Raw genomic sequence first — 20,506 nt, forward strand, 5'->3', positions numbered from 1 at the left:
CAACATTTTAAACATTAAACATAATACCAATAGGTCTAATCATTTCACTTCCAGAAAAAAAAAATTTCTCAAAGAATGGCTAATAAAGTTTGGAAATATCTATAGCAGTTGAGCAAAAATTTAATAGCAAGAATAACTAACTTCTCAGAAATGTATGAACTCAAGGTTTATTGGCACTGGAATTTTGTTTGTTGCCTTTAAATAAACTTTATTTTAAAAGCCAATCTTAAAAAAAGTTTATCACAATCCAGCAAAATTCCAGCATTTCCCATGGTCAATCGAAAGTCAAATAACATCAGAAACAAATGTGGAAGAAATATTTTATTTTATAACATCAAACACAAGAATACTCTTGACTTAAAAGTCTGAATATTCAGAGACACCTGGCAAAAAATATGTAGATACTAATAAAGACTGAAACATGGTATCATTAATATTACAAAAATATTTTATTCATCCTAGTTTTCTTCCCCTTGGTGTGTCTTTTTAATTTTTTCTTTTTTCTTAACACTAGTAGCAGCTGGTGTAAATCAGAAAGCCCCTAATCACAAATTTCAAGAATCTCCTTATTAGCCACAAAACAGAGAGCTCACCATGGTTGTGTGATGGGTGGGTGTGTATGCCTTTCCTAAGGTCTCTTCAAAAGTGTGATAATCATACAGTGACATCCATGATAGATAGCAATGTTTCCTAGTTTATTCCCTTTAAATATTCTGTCTACTATATTTACTTGTCCACAATCCTGGCCCCAAATGACTTATCTTTGACTATAAAAATCAATCAAACAGTGAAATCTATAATCTAAAGACATCTGAAGATGATCCTACTCTACCTCATCTTACCTGCATTCTGCTCTTTTCTCAGAATTTTTCTAACAAGGTAGCTTGCTTTACTTATGAAAGAGAACAAGACAATAATATTGTATTTGTAGCAAAGCAAGTTTGAATAACTCGTGCCAATTTTACGGAAAGCCTCCCTAATATATCAAAATTCTTATAATTTATACTACTAATATTAATTATTCATTTGAAATTTCCACATCACTATTTTCTAATTTTCAATAAGATTCTAACTGCTTTTAAATAAGAAAATTCAGTTTATCCTTTCTGAATATTTTCTATTAATTCCATCCCTGCATTTTTATTATTATACAGTGCCGAATTTATAAATACGTTCATTAAAAACCACCACCCAGATAATTAAGGAATCTAACCTTTCCAATCACATTTTCAATTCTTTAAGGAGAATTTCCTCTACTCACAGATAAATGATGATGTATCATTTGGAAACTGAAGGCTCCCTCTCAAAGAAATAAATCAGTTGCCCCATCCTTCCCTCATTTAAAACAGGGTTGCTGTTTCTGGCTGTGAAAAAGGCTGAGAAGTTGTCTCCTGGCATGTGTGTATTAATCAAAACACTGGCAGGGAGACTCATACAACTTTAAGGGAGTACTGTTGTAGTCTGATGTGTTAGCAAATTATAAACAGGAAAAAAAAATGTCTGATACAAAGCTAATATACTTCATTTTAAAATGAAAACGTAAAACTGAGTATATCCAAAAACTGAAGATTTGACTGACAATAACAACCTTATAACTTACGATAACTTTTCATGTTTCCTACACTTAACACATTTGTGTTGAGTGTATTAAAATTAAATCTATCACTTATTTCTCAAAATATGAAATATTCTCCTAACCAAGAAATGACTTACAGTACCTGGTACTACATTTCAAATTACTTTAAAATAAAATATGTTAAACAGCCTTACATTCAAAGATTGCACAAAGATAATTTTTAAAACCACACTGGATTGCAAGTTGGAAGAAAATATATCTGTGCTTTAATCTATAGTTGTAGAAAAATTAACCAAGCAGCATAAAAAAAGAAATAGGAAAAAGCAAAAAATTTAAGAGAAATGGTCTTCAATTTTCTGTGGTTAGGTAAAAAAATAAATAAAAATTCCCTAAGTGAATCTGGCTTAAGCTGTATTTGTTTCCTCATGGAAATTACATGAATATTGTCTATTAGATGGACTTTTATGCCTCATACAATTAAAGCAAATGGACAAATACATTAATCTTAAAGAAATTTAAACAGAAACCCAGAAGACTCAATCCAGGCTTGGGTTGGATATGTTACAATGTAAGCTTTCTCCAAGTCACAGAGCATATTTACAGAATATTTTAATAAAAAATAATGGAGTGGTAGGAGATGAAGGCCAATAAGAGGCAATTGGGAATGAAATAATTTTACTCTAACAAAACTCTTAGGAAAAAAGAGCATAAAATTCCTTCACATAAATGTATTTTAAAAAATATGTCATCTTTCTGTTTTCACTATAATGCCTTTCATCTGAAGGCATTTAGCAGACTTCACTATGACTGAACATACCTATTTCTTAAGTCACAGAGAACTGTGCATACTGCTTTCTGTCAAGAAATGTGGATCCTTAGTAAATGTATAGCAAAGAAAAGAAGCAGATGTTGTGATAAAGTAGAAACTGTTCTAGACTAGATTTAGTATGTGTGGTGTATATACCATATATAGTATATATGGTACCTTTATATATATAGATTTAATATATATGGTATACTATATACAGAGAGAGAGTACATATGGTACCTTTGAGTAAATCAGAAAAAGGTGTTCCACTCTTGGTAGCCAAAGCTCTGGTCTAGTGAGTGAAGAGCAGGCTGGATATCAGTCTCCACTCAAACCCTCTGTTCTTTGCAGTACATCAACTGCATATCCAGATTAGGCAAATTCAAACTTGGCCCTACCACTTAGCATGGAGTCTTACACAAGTGATTTAACTGAGGTTCAATTTCTTTTTCTGTAATGGATATTACAGAGTCCTGTTAACAGGACTACTGTGGGTACTAAACAGAAAGCTGTTTGCTACAGCATCTAGTACAGGATTCAATAGACACTTAAATAAATGGCAAAACAACAACGAAAACCCTCTCCTTCCATAGAAAAGTGAGGTGTCTCTCTTTTCACATCTATAAATAATAAACCACTAAGAAATAAAATACTTCCTTTTAGTTAGCCTGGTTTTAAGGGAACACAAGTTAATGTATACCACTGACACTAGTTCAGGAATCTCTCCTGTGTGTGTGTAGGAAGAGAGGGCAGTAAGTTCAATTATGAAATATTTTAAGTTTGGAAACACACATTTGACATCAATTTCTCTTACAGATTCATAATGCCTATTAGATTCTAAAGGCTACAAGAAGTACTGTAATAAGAAGCTGTTTAACTTATTTAACCCAGTGTTCTCAAAATTCATTTGATCACAGAATTCTTTTTTATTTATATCTATTAATATCTCATGGTACTAGTTTTTTTGTTTTCTTCACAAAATGAAATTTGGGAATAGTTAGTATAGGGACTTTTTTTTTTTTTTTTTTTTTTTTTGCGGTATGCGGGCCTCTCACTGTTGTGGCCTCCCCCGTTGCGGAGCACAGGCTCCGGACGCGCACGCTCCGGACGCGCAGGCTCAGCGGCCATGGCTCACGGGCCCAGCCGCTCCGCGGCATATGGGATCCTCCCAGACCGGGGCACGAACCCGTATCCCCTGCATCGGCAGGCGGACTCTCAACCACTTGCGCCACCAGGGAGGCCCTAGTATAGGGACTTTTAAGCCATGTTTTATGTGTATTATGCCATAGGAATAGCACCAGTTCTTCTCGTTAACAGCCATTAATTAAAGAAAATCAAATCAATGTTAAGCTACATATATTAATTTTATTACTATTTTACTAACCTTAAGGAAATCAGAAATTCAAAATCTGAAAACTACTTTTCAGTAATTTTGATATAAAAGTTTGAGTTTGAAATAAAACGTGAATTTCAAGGCTTTAAAAGTTAGGCCTCATACAGAAATTTTTAATTCAAAGATTAGATATAAAAATTATGTTGTAGTGACTGAACATTTAGGATATGTGCTTTAGCTCTACATGGCTAACAGTAAACAATGGTCATATAGCCTCTCCGAGAAAGGAAGTGATCTTGGTCTGAATTCAAATTGTTATTACTTACATTCTCTTATATCCCTCCTCCTTCCTATACACATTTATGTTAAGGCAAGAGAAACAAAAGCAAAACATTTTCTATTATTCTACTGTTTTTACTTACCTAATATTTTCACAGCATAATGAGGACTTTCTAAGATAATTCCTTCCTCTGTATCAAATATAGGGTTATCTATTCCAGTTTTTGGAGGAATTTGGGCTAGTTTCTTAAGTCTCATGGAAGAATTAAGGTCAAGTTCTTGTTTTTTCCCTTCTTCTTCTCGCCTACGCCTCATGTCCTCCTGTTGTTGTCGAATACGTTCCAACTGTGCACTTCGACGTACTGGCATCATCCTGGTGCCCAAATCTCCAGGGCAGTCAACAGCCATCTCTCGGTGCTTCTGATGTTCCTCTGGTGATGCAAGATCAACATTTTTTACTTCGTTGTCTGATTCCTCAGTAACATGCCCATTCATATGGGATGTTGTCATGGTTATCTATAAAAACCCGTACCACTTTTTATAATTCAATTTTTCCTATAAAGCCAATCTCTTGATTCTGTAGTATAAAATCCATGTTACTTCAAAAAAAAAAAAAAAACTTCTCACATCACATAATAATGCTATGAAAATGTCTCCATGAAGGAAATCTAAGGGGAAAGATGGGGAAAAAAAGTATAAGAATTACAATATAAAAGTAGATTTTTTTACATAGTCCACTTCCAATCTCTATCTCTACATAATATAGAAAATATCTCATAAGTATATAATATTATCTTGCTATATAGATTAAATATTTTCCCTTCATTTTATAGATCTGAGGAAAACAAGGTGTTTCAAGAAAAAAAAAGTACCCTCTCAAGTATACTGTTTAATTTTACAGCTAAGAAAAATGATGTATTAGAAAGTTTAGCACGGCAAGAAAATAAGAAGGTTCTGGCTACTAGTTTAGTAGAGAATGAGATATTTAAAGTGTAAAGGTATTTTAATCATCTTTACAGTTGTCTCAACATAATCCTTTATGCTCAATTAATATACATGAGATTGAAATCCCTTCCTAGTTAACTGCTAAAGAAACTGGCATACAGCAAGCCATGTTGTTGACTCGACATAAAGGCAGCACTGTGAGAGACAATTCACTTTTAGGAGTTTATGAGATGAAGAAGATACTCAATGTAAAAGAAATTTTAATTAGCAGCTAAGGCATCTACAGGATAAAACTACCTTAAGTGAGAAAAAGACTATGTCAGTTATCAGTCTTTATAACTGGTGGCAGTAAAAAAAGAATTAGGGTTAATTCTTTACGAGGATTCATTTAGAGAAAACGGCAGTATCTGTTACCACTCAAAAATGTTTTAAAGTCGCACTATACAGCAAACAAGAACATATTGGACTTGGAGACCAGAAGACTGAATTTTAATTCTGGCTCTGCTACTTCCTCTAGCTTTATGATTTAAGACTAGTTTCTTTCTCTGAACCTTAGATTCCTTTGGAAAATCTATTCATAGAATTGTTCTGAGTTTTTTTTTTTTTAAGATTTTTTTGATGTGGACCATTTTTAAAGTCTTTTATTGAATTTGTTACAATATTGCTTGTTTTATGTTTTGGTTTTTGGTCGCGAGGCATGTGGGATCTTAGCTCTTCAACCAGGGATTGAACCCACACCCCCTACATTGGAAGGCGAAGTCTTAACGACCAGACCACCAGGGAAGTCCCCTGTTCTGAGTTTTAAATGAGATAAAGTTTTAGAACTAAAAACTATTTATACTTATATTAATTCTTAATATTAATTTGATTCTCCTATTTTAAAAATCCTTCAACATATTTTAGACAAGAAAAATATTTTACTGGATGACAATGGCTTTTCATCAAGCCATTTCTTGGGCATAAATAGGCAGACTGTTTATACATGTGCAAACCCACACATTAAATCTAATTAGTCTTCTTTTGCTCAAGACTTTAAAAATATTTACAATAATAAACCTACTACCTCCTTGAGTTGAGTAGCACTCCAGTTAATAGGCTGGTTAGAGAACATGCCAACTAAGCAAAAGCTGAGTTTTCAGACAATATTCCTAATGCCAGCCAATCTTCTCTCAAGCAAACATCTTGTCACAGACTGCTTAACATAAACCCACCTAGACTACCAGGAAAACCACTAGACCAATAATCAGGAAAATAGATGCAAGCTACATGAGCCACTAGAATTACATTTTCACAAGAATTTTGGTAGATTTTTCTGTCTTCCATCCAAATTATAGCTCTCTGTTTTTTTTATAATTATGCGATCTACATAGAAATACCTTATTTATCATTAAATTGCCTTCTTTTTCATTAAAACGAGAGCTATTAGAATTATGTTAGATAGGGACTTCCCTGGTGGCGCAGTGGTTAAGAATCCGCCTGCCAACTCAGGGGACACAGGTTCGAGCCCTGGTCTGGGAAGATCCCACATGCCTACGGAGCAACTAAGCCAGCGTGCCACAACTACTGAGTCTGCGCTCTAGAGCCCACGAGCCACAACTACTGAGCCCGCGTGCTGCAACTACTGAAGTTCACAAGCCTAGAGCCCGTGCTCCGCAACAAGAGAAGCCACACAGTGAGAAGCCGGTGCACCGCAACAAAGAGTAGCCCCCGCTCGCTGCAACCAGAGAAAGCCCGTGTGCAGCAACGAAAACATAACACAGCCAAAAATAAAACAAATAAATAAATTTATATATTAAAAAAATTATGTTAGATAATTCTTGTTTTGTAATACTGATTATATGCAAATGCAAATTTATCTTATTTAATATTTTCATTACAAGTAAGCAGAAATTTATGTAGGAGTTACTGTAGTGCTATGTTTAATTTTAATTTTAAAAATTTAGGAGTATATGTACTTCCAGAAAATTAAAACTCTCAACTTTCTCTACTTACTACATTTATGGGATATTAAAAATCAAATTTAATCATGAGTATTTTTTATTTATATATATGCTAGTCTACAAAAATTATGATCTGAAATTAAAACTTAGCTTAAAAATTATAAGATTGTGTCCATATTCACTGTACTAAATCATGGAGGTGGAAATTACAATCACACAAGAGAAACTAGGCCAGGTGATCTCAGTCAGAGTTCTCATGCTTGGACTATAATCATGCTTGTCTATCTGGATCTAGTCTTTTACCCTCAGAAAAATTTCTGCAACCTGATATTAATTCACTTAAATCTCCATTTTGGTCATCTCCCTTAGAATGTTCATAGTCCACTGGGAGAGACAGCAAAGAAAATGAATGATTATTCTTCCCAGTTGATTTCTCCACATTAGATTCTAAATTTGTTAAAAATGGGTCATTCGTGTCTTATTTTTATACCTTCCCTGTACTTAACACAATACATGTCATATAGGAAATGTCCATTAAGTATTTGTTCAACTGAACTTAGAAATGTTATAAATTCAGATGATGGGCTCTAAAATTTAGTCTGTGATAGTCATAGCAAACCCTCAAGACATAAGGACACACTTCTTCCAGCAGCATTTCAAAAAACAACTAAAAATTAGCCAGATAGAACAGTCTGTTCCAGGCAGAGGGAAACACAAGACCAAAAGGAAAGAAGAGCATGAGAATATGGCACTTGCATAAAGTAGAACGGAATGCAAAATGGCTGGATGGGACAATGGGAGCATGTCATACATGGATAATGATAAAACTAGAAAGGCAAGCAGGGGGCCAGATGGAGAAGAGTAACAGATAAAAACTTTGACCTTTATCCTGAAAGTAGTAAGAATCATCATAGGATTTAAAGCAGGGACTAACATGATCACACTCACTTTTAGAGAAATATCACTCTGGTAGAAGACTAGAGGATAGACTGAAGGGTGGCAATGAGACCAGTTTGAGGGCAACTGTAAGAAATGGGGGTCCTGGGCTTCCCTGGTGGCACAGTGGTTGAGAATCCGCCTGCCAATGCAGGGGACAAGGGTTCGAGCCCTGGTCTGGGAAGATCCCACAGGCCGTGGAGCAACTAAGCACATGCACCACACTACTGAGCCTGCGCTCTAGAGCCCATAAGCCACAACTACTGAGCTCACATGCCACAGCTACTGAAGCCCATGTGCCTAGAGCCTGTGCTCCACAGCAGAAGCCACCACAGTGAGAAGCCCGTGCACCACAAGGAAGAGTAGCCCCTGCTCGCCGCAACTAGAGAAAACCAGCATGCAGCAACAAAGATCCAATGCAGAAGAAAGAAAAGAAAAGAAAAGAAAAGAAAAGAAAAGAAAAGAAAAGAAAAGAAAAGAAAAGAAGGAAAGGAAAGGAAAGGAAAGGAAGGAAGGAAGGAAGAAAGAAAGAAAGAAATGGGGTCCTGAACTAATTTAAGATAGTGAGAATGAAGAAAAGTTATATTAAAAAAGCATGTAGGTTACAGAATTCCTAAAACTTAGTGTCTATATTTCATATAGCAGGGCAAAAAGAAGAGAAGGAAGTAGTAACAGTAGAAGTAGTAGTAGTAGTAGTAGTAGTACTAACAAAAACTACATTTACTGAGCTCATAATTCTATGCCAGACACTACTGCAAGCACTTCACACAGTATTCACTCATTTAATCCTCACTAAAACTCTAAAAGTAGGTCCAAATATGCTTGTTTTATAAATGAGGAATGGGGATTGAAGTAGGTCTTGAAGACAGGATGAAGGAAAAAGAAAGAGGCCATATGAACTAAAGACAAAAAATTAAAGGTATGGAAAAAGTACAAACAAAGCTAGTTGAACTATAGCAGTCAGTTTGTATAAGAGAATACTGGCTAGAAAATTTGACTGGGTCCAACTTATGAAAGGTCTTAAATATAAGTCCTTAATCTCAAGGCAGTAAGAAAGCCATCAAAGATTTAGAAAAAGCGGTGATCTGAACATAAATTTAGTTGAGCACTTACCCCTGGCTAGGTACTGGGGCTACAGAGACAGGATCCCTGCCCACTAGTTTATCTACCAAAATGTCTCACAGAGATCTAGAAATTAATGTGTCCATAATTAAACTCATATTTCCCTTTAATCCCCTCTATTCTCCTTGATCCTTTTCCTCCATTCTCAATTCTAATCAATGTATCTTCCCAGTTACCTAAGACCGCACAATGTTTAAGAGTACAGGCTCCAGAACCAAACTGCCTAGGATCTAATCCTTGCCTATTTTCCTTTTAAGTCTCAGCTCAAATACAATCTCCTCTGGATTTCCATAATTTCCCAAACTGGATATGTGCCTCCTCTGAAATCCCACAATCCCTATCACATCTCTGATCAAACTCGACTACAGCTATTTGTATCTCTGCCTGTCTGCCCCACCAGACTAGAAACGCTTGGAAGTCAGGAACCATGCCGACCCATCTCTGGATCCGTGACACTGCCTAGTATAAGAGCAAGCAAACTGGAGGCTTCAGAATATGAACCCAGGCAGTGTGACTTCATGGCCACTATCTTTGGGTCACTAGGTGGACAGCAGTGTCATTAACTAAGGTGGAAAATTCAAGAGAAGGAGAATTAGATAGAAGGGGAGATAAATCAAAGGGCATTACGGCTTAGTTTTAGACACAATTTCAAGGTGATTATACGTCAGGTAAATGATCTTCAGGTAAATGATCTAATCAGCAAGGATCTGTCTTATTGATCTCTATAGCCCTGATAACTAGTTAAGGGATTAACGCCTAATTAACCATATGAGCAAATTACTCCTGTGTTCAGAACATCTGATGGCTTTCATATTGCCTAGAGAATAGAGTCCAAACTCACAAGGTAAATCCAAACTTTCTAACTGTATCCTTTACTACTTTCCTGTACAAGCCTTCTAAGTTAGCTTCCTCATTTGTGCCTGCCTATCCCATATCTTTATCTTCCTGCCCAAATGTCTTACGAACTAAGAAATAAGAACTGCTTCTCCTTTCATCTTCTGCTTTCAAGATCTACCACAAATCACTATTTCTTCAAGAATTTTTTCCAGATCACCCCAGTTAGATAATGATCTCACCATACCAACACTCCAAAAGACTTCATAATGCTCACAAGTTAATTCATGAGGTCCATGACAGATTCTTCCAGAATCAAAGAAACATTATGCTGTGTCCCACAGTTTTAGCGTTAAAGATCATTATAATTTTTAAACAGGCAAACCATGAATATTCTAGCTCATTTATGTAGTCATCACATAACAATAAACAATGAAAGAGAACCAGTCCAAAGGAATTATTCTGTCACTCTCGGGGGGAAAAAAAAAGGAAAAAAAACCCCTACAGTCCTTTGTTTGACAATGTGGAGGCTGGTAAATGACTGAACTAGAGAATTACCTCCTTATATGTAAATAAAAGACTGACTTATGCAGATAATGTAGTTACAAGCTGCTGGCCCTAAGAGTATTCCTCTCATCTCAATCCTCTAATTATAAATAAATTGTTTTAAAAATGCCTCAAAGGCCCACATTTCAAATCCTAATCAAAGTCCCAGCTTATACCTACACCGCCATGGAAAAAAAAAAAAAAAAAAGAAACATTTTTAAAACAAAGCAAAACTCTTTACACATTCCACAAAAGAAGAAAATGAATTTTCAGGCTCGCAGGCCAAAGCTATTTCAATGTTAACTTTGAACTAGTGGAGAGAAAGGGCTCTGCTTATGTGAATTGAATATAGAAGAAGGGGGTAAAAAGGGGGTAAAAAGAAGCTAAATAAGCTTCAATAAGTACAAATGATTGAGACTGGGGGGCCTGAAATAGCCTGAGGGATATAGGCCCACTGAAAACTCCACACCAAGAAACAAAACCCATTTGTGTGAGAGCTGGGAAACATGAACTGTTAGCAGGAAGACCAGTTTCTATATAATCAGTATCCTAACTTTTAGGCAAAGGGATATGTAAAACATATACTTCAAATGCATAAACACAGTCGGTCTACACTAGCATTTAGAACTCTAGATTTTTTTTTCAATTCATCCTTCCTCCCCTTCTCCCAGGAGTAATGCCCTTTGACCAGCAGCTGGGAAGTCTCATTTTAAGTGATCAGCATTCCTCTGACATTCTAAGAAGTTGCACTATTTGTTTCCATAGAAACAGCTTTGTCAGCTAACACAAAATTCAGGCCAAGAATAGTGAAAAGAACTTACATTATGCAAATTGGGAAGTCCTTGGCTACTATCCTTAGTTCTTCTCTGATTTTTCACAGAACTCAGACTAACTTTCTTACTCTGTAAAACAGAAAAGAGACAATTAATCAAGTGTAAAAGTCTGTAGTGTCTTTTAGAGGGAGGGAATGGGGGAGAAAAGTTAATTCAATATGACATCCAATTCTGTTTTCAGATGACTAGGATTTCTCAGTATAAAGCAATAAAAATGTACACACACCCATCTCTAATGAACATCAATTAAAATCAATATAAATTACCTGAAGTCAATGATAAGAAAGAGGTAAACATAACTGGTTTAAAAGCTTTTAAAAAAAGCACAAGACCCTTTCGTAGATTATTTTTAATGACTTTTTTATCTCTAGGTTAGGCTCAAACAAAAATGCAGTTTTTGGTTTTTTTCTTTGTTTTAACTACAACTTCTGGATCCATTTAAAACCTTATAAATAGTTTCATAAAGCCAAGAAAACGAGAAGTTTAGGATCCAAAAAGATTCAAAAAGAATCTGACAGACAAGAACCACAGTTAATTCAGAGGGGAGAATATTGATGCTACATTGAAGACCAAGAGAGAAGAGGATCCTGTCCTAATGGGAGATTACATTCTGATAGGGTAAGAGATAATAAAAAGCAAATACACAATAAGATCAATTCAGAGAAAGAATTATAAAGAAAGTAAAACAGGGTTATACAATAGACAGTGATGTTTGGAAGGGGCAACATTAGATAAGATGGTCAGGGAAGGCCTATTTGAGGAGATGATAGTTAAGCTGAGACTTGAATGATTAAAAAAAAAAAAAAAAGTCAGTTGTGGGAAGATCCAGAAATAAAGGGTTTCAGATTGAGGCAACAGAAAATACATTTTTACAAGGATGTCACCAGAATCTCAACTTCAATATATCCCAAACAGACCTCAACTTCTTCCCTACTATTATTAATTATAGCACTATCTCCAAGATCTTCCTCAAGCCTTATTATCCAATCAGTTGCAAAGATCTGTTGATACCACAAGGTTTTTAGGATCCACTGAAAAAGTAGCAGAATAGCCACCCCAGAATATGCCACTAAAAGATACTGTTAAGAAAATGAAAAGGCAAGCTATAAAAAGGGAGAAATATTTGCAAAATACTTATATTCACTATAAATACTCTTACAACTCAGAAAGTCAAATAATACAATTGTTAAAAAGAGGCAAGAAATTTGACCACCAAAGATATACAAATGGCAAAAAATAATCATTTGGAAAGATATTCAACACCATTAATCATTAGGGAAAATGTTAATTAAAACCACAATGAGATACTGGCATAAGGATAGACAGAAATCTATGGAATGGAATTAAGAGACCAGAAATAAACTCTAACATTTACAGGCAATTGATTATCAACAAGGATACCAAGACAATTAAATGGGAAAAAAACCGTCTCTTAAATGGTGCCAGGACAACTAGATATCCAGACATCCACATGCAAAAGAATTAGGTTGCACTCTTACCTCACACCTTATACAAAAATTAACTCAAAATGAATCAAAAACACACATGTAAGAATTCTACAAAACTCTTAGAAGAAAACACAGGCATAAATCTTCATGACCTTTGATTATGCAATGGTTTCTTAAGACAGGACATCAAAAGCACAAGCAACAAAAGGAAAATAGATAAATTAGACATGATCAAAACTTAAAACCTTGTGCTTCAAAGGACACCATCAAGAAAGTGAAGAGGCAATGCACACAATGGGAGAAAATGTTTGCAAATCATTTATCTGATGGGGGACTTGTGTGTAGAATATGTAACAAATGCTTACAACTCTGTAATAAAAAGACAAATAGTCTGATTTTAAAATGGGAAGAGGACCTGAATAGACAGTTCTCCAAAGAAAATATACAAATGGCTTTATTAAATAGGTGCATTAAAAGATATTTAACATTATTAGCCATCAGAGAAAAGCAAATCAAAACCATGAGACACCACAACACCCACTAGGATGGCTAGAATCAAAAAGACAAGTGCTGACAAGGATATGGAGAAACTGAAACTCTCATACACTTCTGTTGGGAATGTCAAATGGTGCAGCCACACTGTAAAATAGTCTGGCAATTCCTCAAAAGGCTAAACACAGAGCAATTCCACTCCTAGGTATACAACCAAGAGAAATGAAATACATGTCCAAATAAAAACCTTGTACAAAAATGTTTACAGCAGCATTATTACTACAAAAAGTGGGAAAAAAAACCAAATGTCCATCAACCGATAAATAAAATGTTGTATATCCAAAATGAAATATTACTGGGCAATAAAAAGAAAGTACTGATACATGCTACAACACTGATGAACTTTAAATACAGAATTGAAAGAAGCCAGTCACAAAGGACCACATACTGTATAATTCCAGTTATGAAATATCCAGAATAGGCAAATCTAGAGAGACAGAAAGTAAATTAGTGATTGCCTAGAGCTGATGGGGTGGGGTGGGGGGATTATGGCTAAGGGGGGTACACGTTTCTTTTGAGGGGTGATGAAAAGACTCTAAAATTGATTGTGGTAATGGTCGCACAGTTCTGAATATACTAAAAGTTACTGAATTGTACACTTGAAATGGATGAATTGTACACGGTATGTGAATTATAACTCAATAAAGCTGTTAAAAAACACATTGAAATACCATTACAAACACAGTAAAATGGCTAAAATTTAAAAGACTGACAAAACCAAGCTTTGGAGAGGATGTGGAGAAACTGAAACCCTAATACAGGTGAGAACATGAAATGGTAGTCAGTTGGACAGTTTCTTAAAAAGTTAAACATACACTTATGATATAACTCACTGATTCCATATGAGAAATAAATACATATTTTTATTTGTAAAAAAACACAAAGGTTTATATGGAATATTCATAGAAGCATTATTAATAATGATAGCTTAAAATTAGACACTATCCAAATGTCCTTCAGCTGGTGAATGGATAAATAAAAAAAACAGAATACTATTCAGTAATAAAAAAAGAATGAACTACTGATATATGCAACAACATGGGTGGCCTCAAAAACATAATGCCAGACACAGGAGTACATACTGTATGATTTCCATTTGTAATGAAATTTCTAGGAAAGGCAAAATTAGTGCTGTTAGAGAAAGCAGTTTGGTGGTTTCCCGGAGCTGAGGATGGGAGCAGAAACTAGCTACAAAAGGAGACAAGGGAATTTTTTTATGGGATGGAAGTGTAATGAAACTAGATTTCAGTGATATCTACACGATATAAATTTAATGAAACTCAAACTGTACCTGTAAAACATGTGAATTTTATGGAATGTAAATTATACCTCGATAAAGTTGTTTTCAAAATTCATCAAACTGAACACTTAAAATTATTGAATTTTAATGTAAATTACACCTATTGAGCTGATTTTAAATTACACATTTAAAATTGCATCTTATTACATGTAAATTATATCTCAACAAAACCAATTTTAAAAGAAGACCAAATCACATACTGACATCACATTAAAAAAAAACCTATTTACTCAATAAATGTTTAACTCAATGCAAAAACTTTAGTTTCCAACAATGAATGCCCCACACATCATCTTCACAGAGAAGAAATTTAGCTATATGTAAAACTAAGTAAATACAAGTCAAAACTCAAATAGAGTTGATCCTTGAATGACACGGGTATAGGGACGCCAACCCTCTGTGCAGCGGAAAATGTATGACTTACAGGCAGTTCTCCGTATAGGTGATTCCTCCATATCCACAGTTCTGCATCCATGGATTCAACCAACCATGAATCCTGTAATACTATAGTATTTACTACTGAAAAAAATCCACCTGTATGTGGACCTGCACAGTTCAAACCCATGTTGTTCAAGCGTCAACTGTATTTGGGCTAGTCATGAAAAGTACTAGCTCAGAAATTACTAGTGACAACAATTTAAGCAAAAATATATAAACTCACCAAAGATTTAATTGAAAAACTAGTTTTTTCAATTATTCCTTATGGAGAACTAAACAGTATATTTTTAAAATAAAAAATAATATATTTGAAGTAAACTGAATTCAATAGGTAACAATGTAAATTTTTTTAAGCTGCAAAACAGATTTATACAACTGACAAACCAAGCCCCTTAACTTAAGAAAAAGACCAAATGCAAATGTCCTGGGTTTATTTTTTAATGGAACATTCTGACAAGTCCTATAACAATGGCATTTCTAAAATTCTACTTAGTTTATGGTTTAGTTTTCAGATAAACATACCTTTATTTATCATCCAGATAACTGCATGCCAAAGAAGCCACTGCTATACTCACAGCTTTAAAACTATTGATATATTTAGAATGTACTATGTCAGATAAATTTGTATAGAATGGAAGCAAAATTCCTTCATTTGAAAGAAATCCTTAAAGTAGAAATCAAATGAGTAAATATTTCAAAGGGAAGTAGGGGTAACATATAACTTAAAGCCACTTAAGTCATCTGCTCTCACAGACAAAAAAAAAGAATGGTATGATTCCTGCTCAATGTAACTGGATATCGATAAGGCAATGTCAATAGCTTAGAAGACACATCTTTCTCTTTGACTTAGCAGCTTTGAACATAACTGGCAAAAGTTGTATATAAAACATATCTGCAACAGAAAGATTTAATTTTCGAGTTCCTATTCTTACCCTGTAATTTTAGGCCATATGATTGCCTTGAGACAAAAATAAAAATAAGACAACATGGAAAAAATAGCTGGAAAAATAATGCTGCATTTATCATTTGTTAAACATCTATATCCTAAAATATTCATTTACCAAAGTTTATCAAACATTAATTATAAATATCACCTTGACTCTTCTTAAAACATTTTTGGATTGCAGTGGCTCTCCATCAAGGGTGCTTTTGCCTTCCACCTGTCCCCACCAGAAGAATGTTGACAATGTCTAGACATATTTTTTATTGTCAGGACTGGGTTGAGGGGTGCTACTGGCATCTACTTAGCAGAGGCCAGAAATGCTGCTAAAGAATTATCCAGTCCAAAATATGTCAGTAATGCCAAAGTTGAGAGACCCTGAGTTAAACCAAGCAATCACTAACCCAAAATTGAGGCATTCACTCATTCAGTAATTTTCAATAAGCTTCTCACACTTCCAAGATAAAACTTTAAACAGTCAAGCTCCCTTGCTAATAACCACTTAGATTATTTTCACTGATTTATAAATATAAATAAAATAAATAAATTTAAAAAAAAAACTGTTGGAGGAACAAGAAATCATTTTGTTAACCAGATGATAATAAGCTCCCTATATATTATGTAATATTCTGCAGTGAAAAGTATTGTTGTTGTTTTTTTCAATTCAGTGGGAAAATTCTCCATTTGCTTATATCGAACACAAAATTGAAGATACAGTGGTCTTTGGAGATATTCAAGACCACACACTCATAGTAGGAATTGGTTAAAAGCCAAACAGTATCAAAGATATCAAATGGTTGGTTACTTGAACTGCCCCATTATCACCTTCAACAACTTGGTAATGAAAGATTAAATGCATCCAAAAGGTTAAGTAAAGCTTCTGAAGAAGGCACTAAGACAAAAGGTAATTTACAACATTTTCAAACTGACTAGAAACGGATTTTTAAACTTGTGGGATAAAATTACTTGCAATATGGCTTTTCAGTAATATTGCTACCAATCAACAATATATATGGCCTAGTTGGAGAACAAGTACAGTCTCTGATAAGGAACAGAGCCAGTGTAAGAGATAGAAGATAAAGCCAGAACTGACTCTAAATGCAAGCTAAATTGTTTGAATTTTCTCCTGCAAGCAATGGGAGACTATGGGTTTCTGAGTTACAAAAGAATCAAAAAAAGTTTTTTTAGAAAGTTAAATCTTCTCTACACTGTAACCAGAGTTGACTAGGGGAAATGTAAGTAGAGGAGCCAACAGAGACAATGTTTTAATACTTATGCATGGGAGGATAAAGGAAATAGGAGAAGAAAGGAAAAGGGATAATTTCAAACAATGCTGATAACAAAGGATGATTTGACAGGCTTTGGAGACCAGGAACCAAATACAATTCTAAAATACTGAGCATGACAATTGAACCTGGCAGAAATTATGGGACCTTAAAATAGGAAAATTCAGAGCATAAAGTTTCTCCCCCTGGAAGTGAGAGAAAGAGGAGGGGGAGGATTAGAAAGACGATAAATCCTGTTTTAGAAGTATTGCATTTAAAGTGGGAATTCTGTCAGGCTGTTAACTGCTAGACAGGGAACCAAAGGCTAGAAATGAAAATTTGTAAGTGATTTCATATTCACATCTTGCATTTGTAAAGCTTTTCAGTTTCCACAGTAATCCAAGCACATTACCTCATTTGATCTCCACAGGTGCCCTGAAAGGTAAGCAGGTCAGATATCCCCATTTTCCAGAAGATATGCAAGCACTGCAAGTTAAGTCAGAGCTAGAAGTACTAGAATAGGAACTAAAATCCAGATGAGTGAAACTTTATGTGGATCCATAGTGCTAAGTTAGCTATATTTCTGTAAGACAATACCATACTGACTACAGGCTTCCTTTCAAAAATCACATAATTACATCATTCTTTTACCTTTACAATATGATTATAGAAAATTCATCTTTTCTCCTCAATTGAGTGCTTCATAAAATGAAGTTTAATCTGGTAATTAATTTCACTGTTACATGTGTTAAGAGACTACAAAGTTACTATAGTGTCAGATTGCGGCAGCATAACATCTATTGCTCGGTTTCTAAATACTCAGTCAAGCAGCAGAAGTAGTCAAGTGGAGAAATAGTAGAAAATGCAAGTGAATTTTCCAACCTATTTGAAAAGTGAAACTAAGCTACCAACATCCCAACTTCTCAGTAACATTTTAAAAATGTTACTCTCTACTCTGGATTGTTCCAATTTCAGTATGTCCTGCCATAGTGAGCCAAATGTCCTGTCTTGACAACTGTTTTGATAATAAAATATTAACGTATAGCTTGAAAAATGAATACCATAAAAATACAATAGACCAGATCCTGTTAGATAAATTAGCTATCCCTTTGGGGTCAAATTTAAGTACTTAAAATTACAACCTTAATACCCCTAAATATATTAATAACTAATTATACCAACTCCCATCAATTCTCCTTCCATAATATCTCACATATACCTCCTTCAGCTTCTCTCTTCTCATACTACTACCTTAAATCATATACACATTATTTCTTTCATGGGTTTTTCTATGAACTTCTTGATAGTCACCCCCAACTCAGTGTCTCTAGCTGACAATCATTTTACATTTTACAGAGAGTACTGCCAGTTTAACTTTCCTGAAGCACACGTACAATCATGACAGTATCCCTTTTCAAAAGTTCCTGCTGCCTTTCCCCTATCTTAAGCTACTGTTTACCAAGGGTTTACTAGGTACCATTTATTCACTGAGCTAAGCACCTCGTATGAAATATCTCATTTAACCCTTACAACCATCTCCTTGCTCAATTTTGTAATTTAGCAAAGATAAGTAACTTGTCCATTGCCAAAAGCTAAATGGCATAGTTGGGAGTCAAACCGAAGTCTGTTTGACTCTGGCACTTAACAACTACTCTGTAGAACACATTTCAAATTTCTTAGCCTGGAATATGGCTCCCCTTGACTTAGTCCAGAATACTTTTCCCAATTTATTTCTCCCTCCTCTATCTTCCATATCAAACTAAAGGTGACCCTCGAACAACATGACTTTGAATTGCACAGATCCACTTATATGCAGATTTTTTTCAGTAGTAAATGCTACAGTATAACACAATCTGAGGTTGGTTGAACCCACAGATACGGAGGGCAGGCTATAAATTATACTCAGATTTTTGACTGGGCAGAGGGGTTGCCCCTAAGCCCCGAGCTGTTCAAGGGTCAGCTGTACTTGCCATTGTACTTGCCAGTACAAGCCCTGCAATTTCTTTCCTCCGCAACTTTGACTTATTCTTTCTCATACCTGGGGAAAAAGTCCTTTTTGTTCAATTCTTTATGTTAAAATTTTCCTCTTCCATTAAATGTCTTATGAAATCTTCCTTAATTCTGCCTGTTCCCATTCACAACCAACCCTACCCCTCTAGGGTACTTAATCTATGCCTCTGCTGTAGCATTTATTTATACATTTCCCTCTCCCCATAAGTTACATTTCACTTTTTAGTTAAGTCACTAATATATCCCCATACTCTCTGGTAGATGATTCAATTTACTTTTTTTTTTTTTTTTTTTTTTGCGGTACGCGGGCCTCTCACTGTTGTGGCCTCTCTCGTTCTGGAGCACAGGCTCCAGACCCACAGGCTCAGTGGCCATGGCTCACGGGCCTAGTCGCTCCATGGCATGTGGGATCTTCCCAGACCGGGGCATGAACCCGTGTCCCCTGCATCGGCAGGCGGACTCTCAACCACTGCGCCACCAGGGAAGCCCTCAATTTACTTTTTAATGTACATACTGAAGCAAATCAGGTACCCTATTGTTTTCTTTCTTTTTTTGTGTGACATCCTTTCTGAAGCCCTCCATTCTCCAGTTCTAAACTGGCTATTTTCTTTCTGCCCAGATCCACTCACCATCCTTCTCCATCAGCTCCACATCCAAAAAGGCCGACCTCTACAGACTGCATTACCCATGTTCTCTTGTCCTCTGGCTTCCCATGGGTTCAGCCAGGGGGGAAGTACCCGTTGGAAAGGAGGAGAGAGTGGTTGGGTTCTTCATCCCCCTCACTTCCCCCTGTAGTCTGGTAGGCGGTATGTTCTTCTAAGGCCACAGTTCTCATCCAGTGGCCCCTCTCCTACAGCAGTAGCTCTTGTAAATGCCAATAATTACTCCCGCCTTTGCCCTTTTAGGCCCAGGCTTAGCTGGCTGCCTGCTATTGCTAACCCTGGGTGCTTCACCATCCTTGTTAGCTCCCTTAACCCAACCCACACCTTTGTGAACGGTCCATTGATTAAACTGTCTTCCATTAGTCAGGCTGATTTTGCCATCTGTTTTATGCATGGAATCTGACAAAAACATGCTCCAGTCTGAATATATTCTCTAAGTCATCTTCATGTGTTCATCCTTACCCTGATAAATTCTCCTCACCTCTTTCCTCTTTATCTACTCCCTTCTTTTTGAGAGACCTTCAATAGCTTCCTCAGAAAGAGTACATGAGGTAAATTTGTTAAGACCATGATTTACTTGGTACTAGAGCAGATCACATCCTCTTTGAGTTATTCTTTTGCATCCTTGCCCCCTACCTTAATTCCTCACAGCTGCTCATGACTTCTGGCTCTGCCTTTTTGTTGTTCTCTGCAAGGAAACATTTATAGTGAGAATGGCCCTTTTCTTCCAATTAAAGTA

At 35.5% G+C, this 20,506-nt stretch overlaps 1 protein-coding gene across 3 annotated transcripts in view; it reads right to left on the reverse strand.

The window, feature by feature from the left end:
* The window catches only part of PALS1 (protein associated with LIN7 1, MAGUK p55 family member), a 106,905-nt gene that overhangs the window by 66,977 nt on the left and 19,422 nt on the right, over positions 1–20,506 (reverse strand). For 2 of the 3 annotated variants that reach the window (XM_060095968.1, XM_060095969.1), the window contains exons 2-3: positions 11,141–11,221; positions 4,140–4,664 (exon numbers count right to left, since the gene is read on the reverse strand). In XM_060095968.1, the coding sequence (XP_059951951.1) occupies positions 4,140–4,506 (367 nt within the window). In that variant the 5' untranslated portion in view covers positions 4,507–4,664; positions 11,141–11,221. The remainder of the gene's footprint in view (positions 1–4,139; positions 4,665–11,140; positions 11,222–20,506) is intronic. The other variant, XM_060095970.1, reaches the window with a different exon arrangement.

This window comes from Mesoplodon densirostris, chromosome 4 (genome assembly GCF_025265405.1).
Source record: "Mesoplodon densirostris isolate mMesDen1 chromosome 4, mMesDen1 primary haplotype, whole genome shotgun sequence".
Classification (NCBI taxonomy): domain Eukaryota; kingdom Metazoa; phylum Chordata; class Mammalia; order Artiodactyla; family Ziphiidae; genus Mesoplodon; species Mesoplodon densirostris.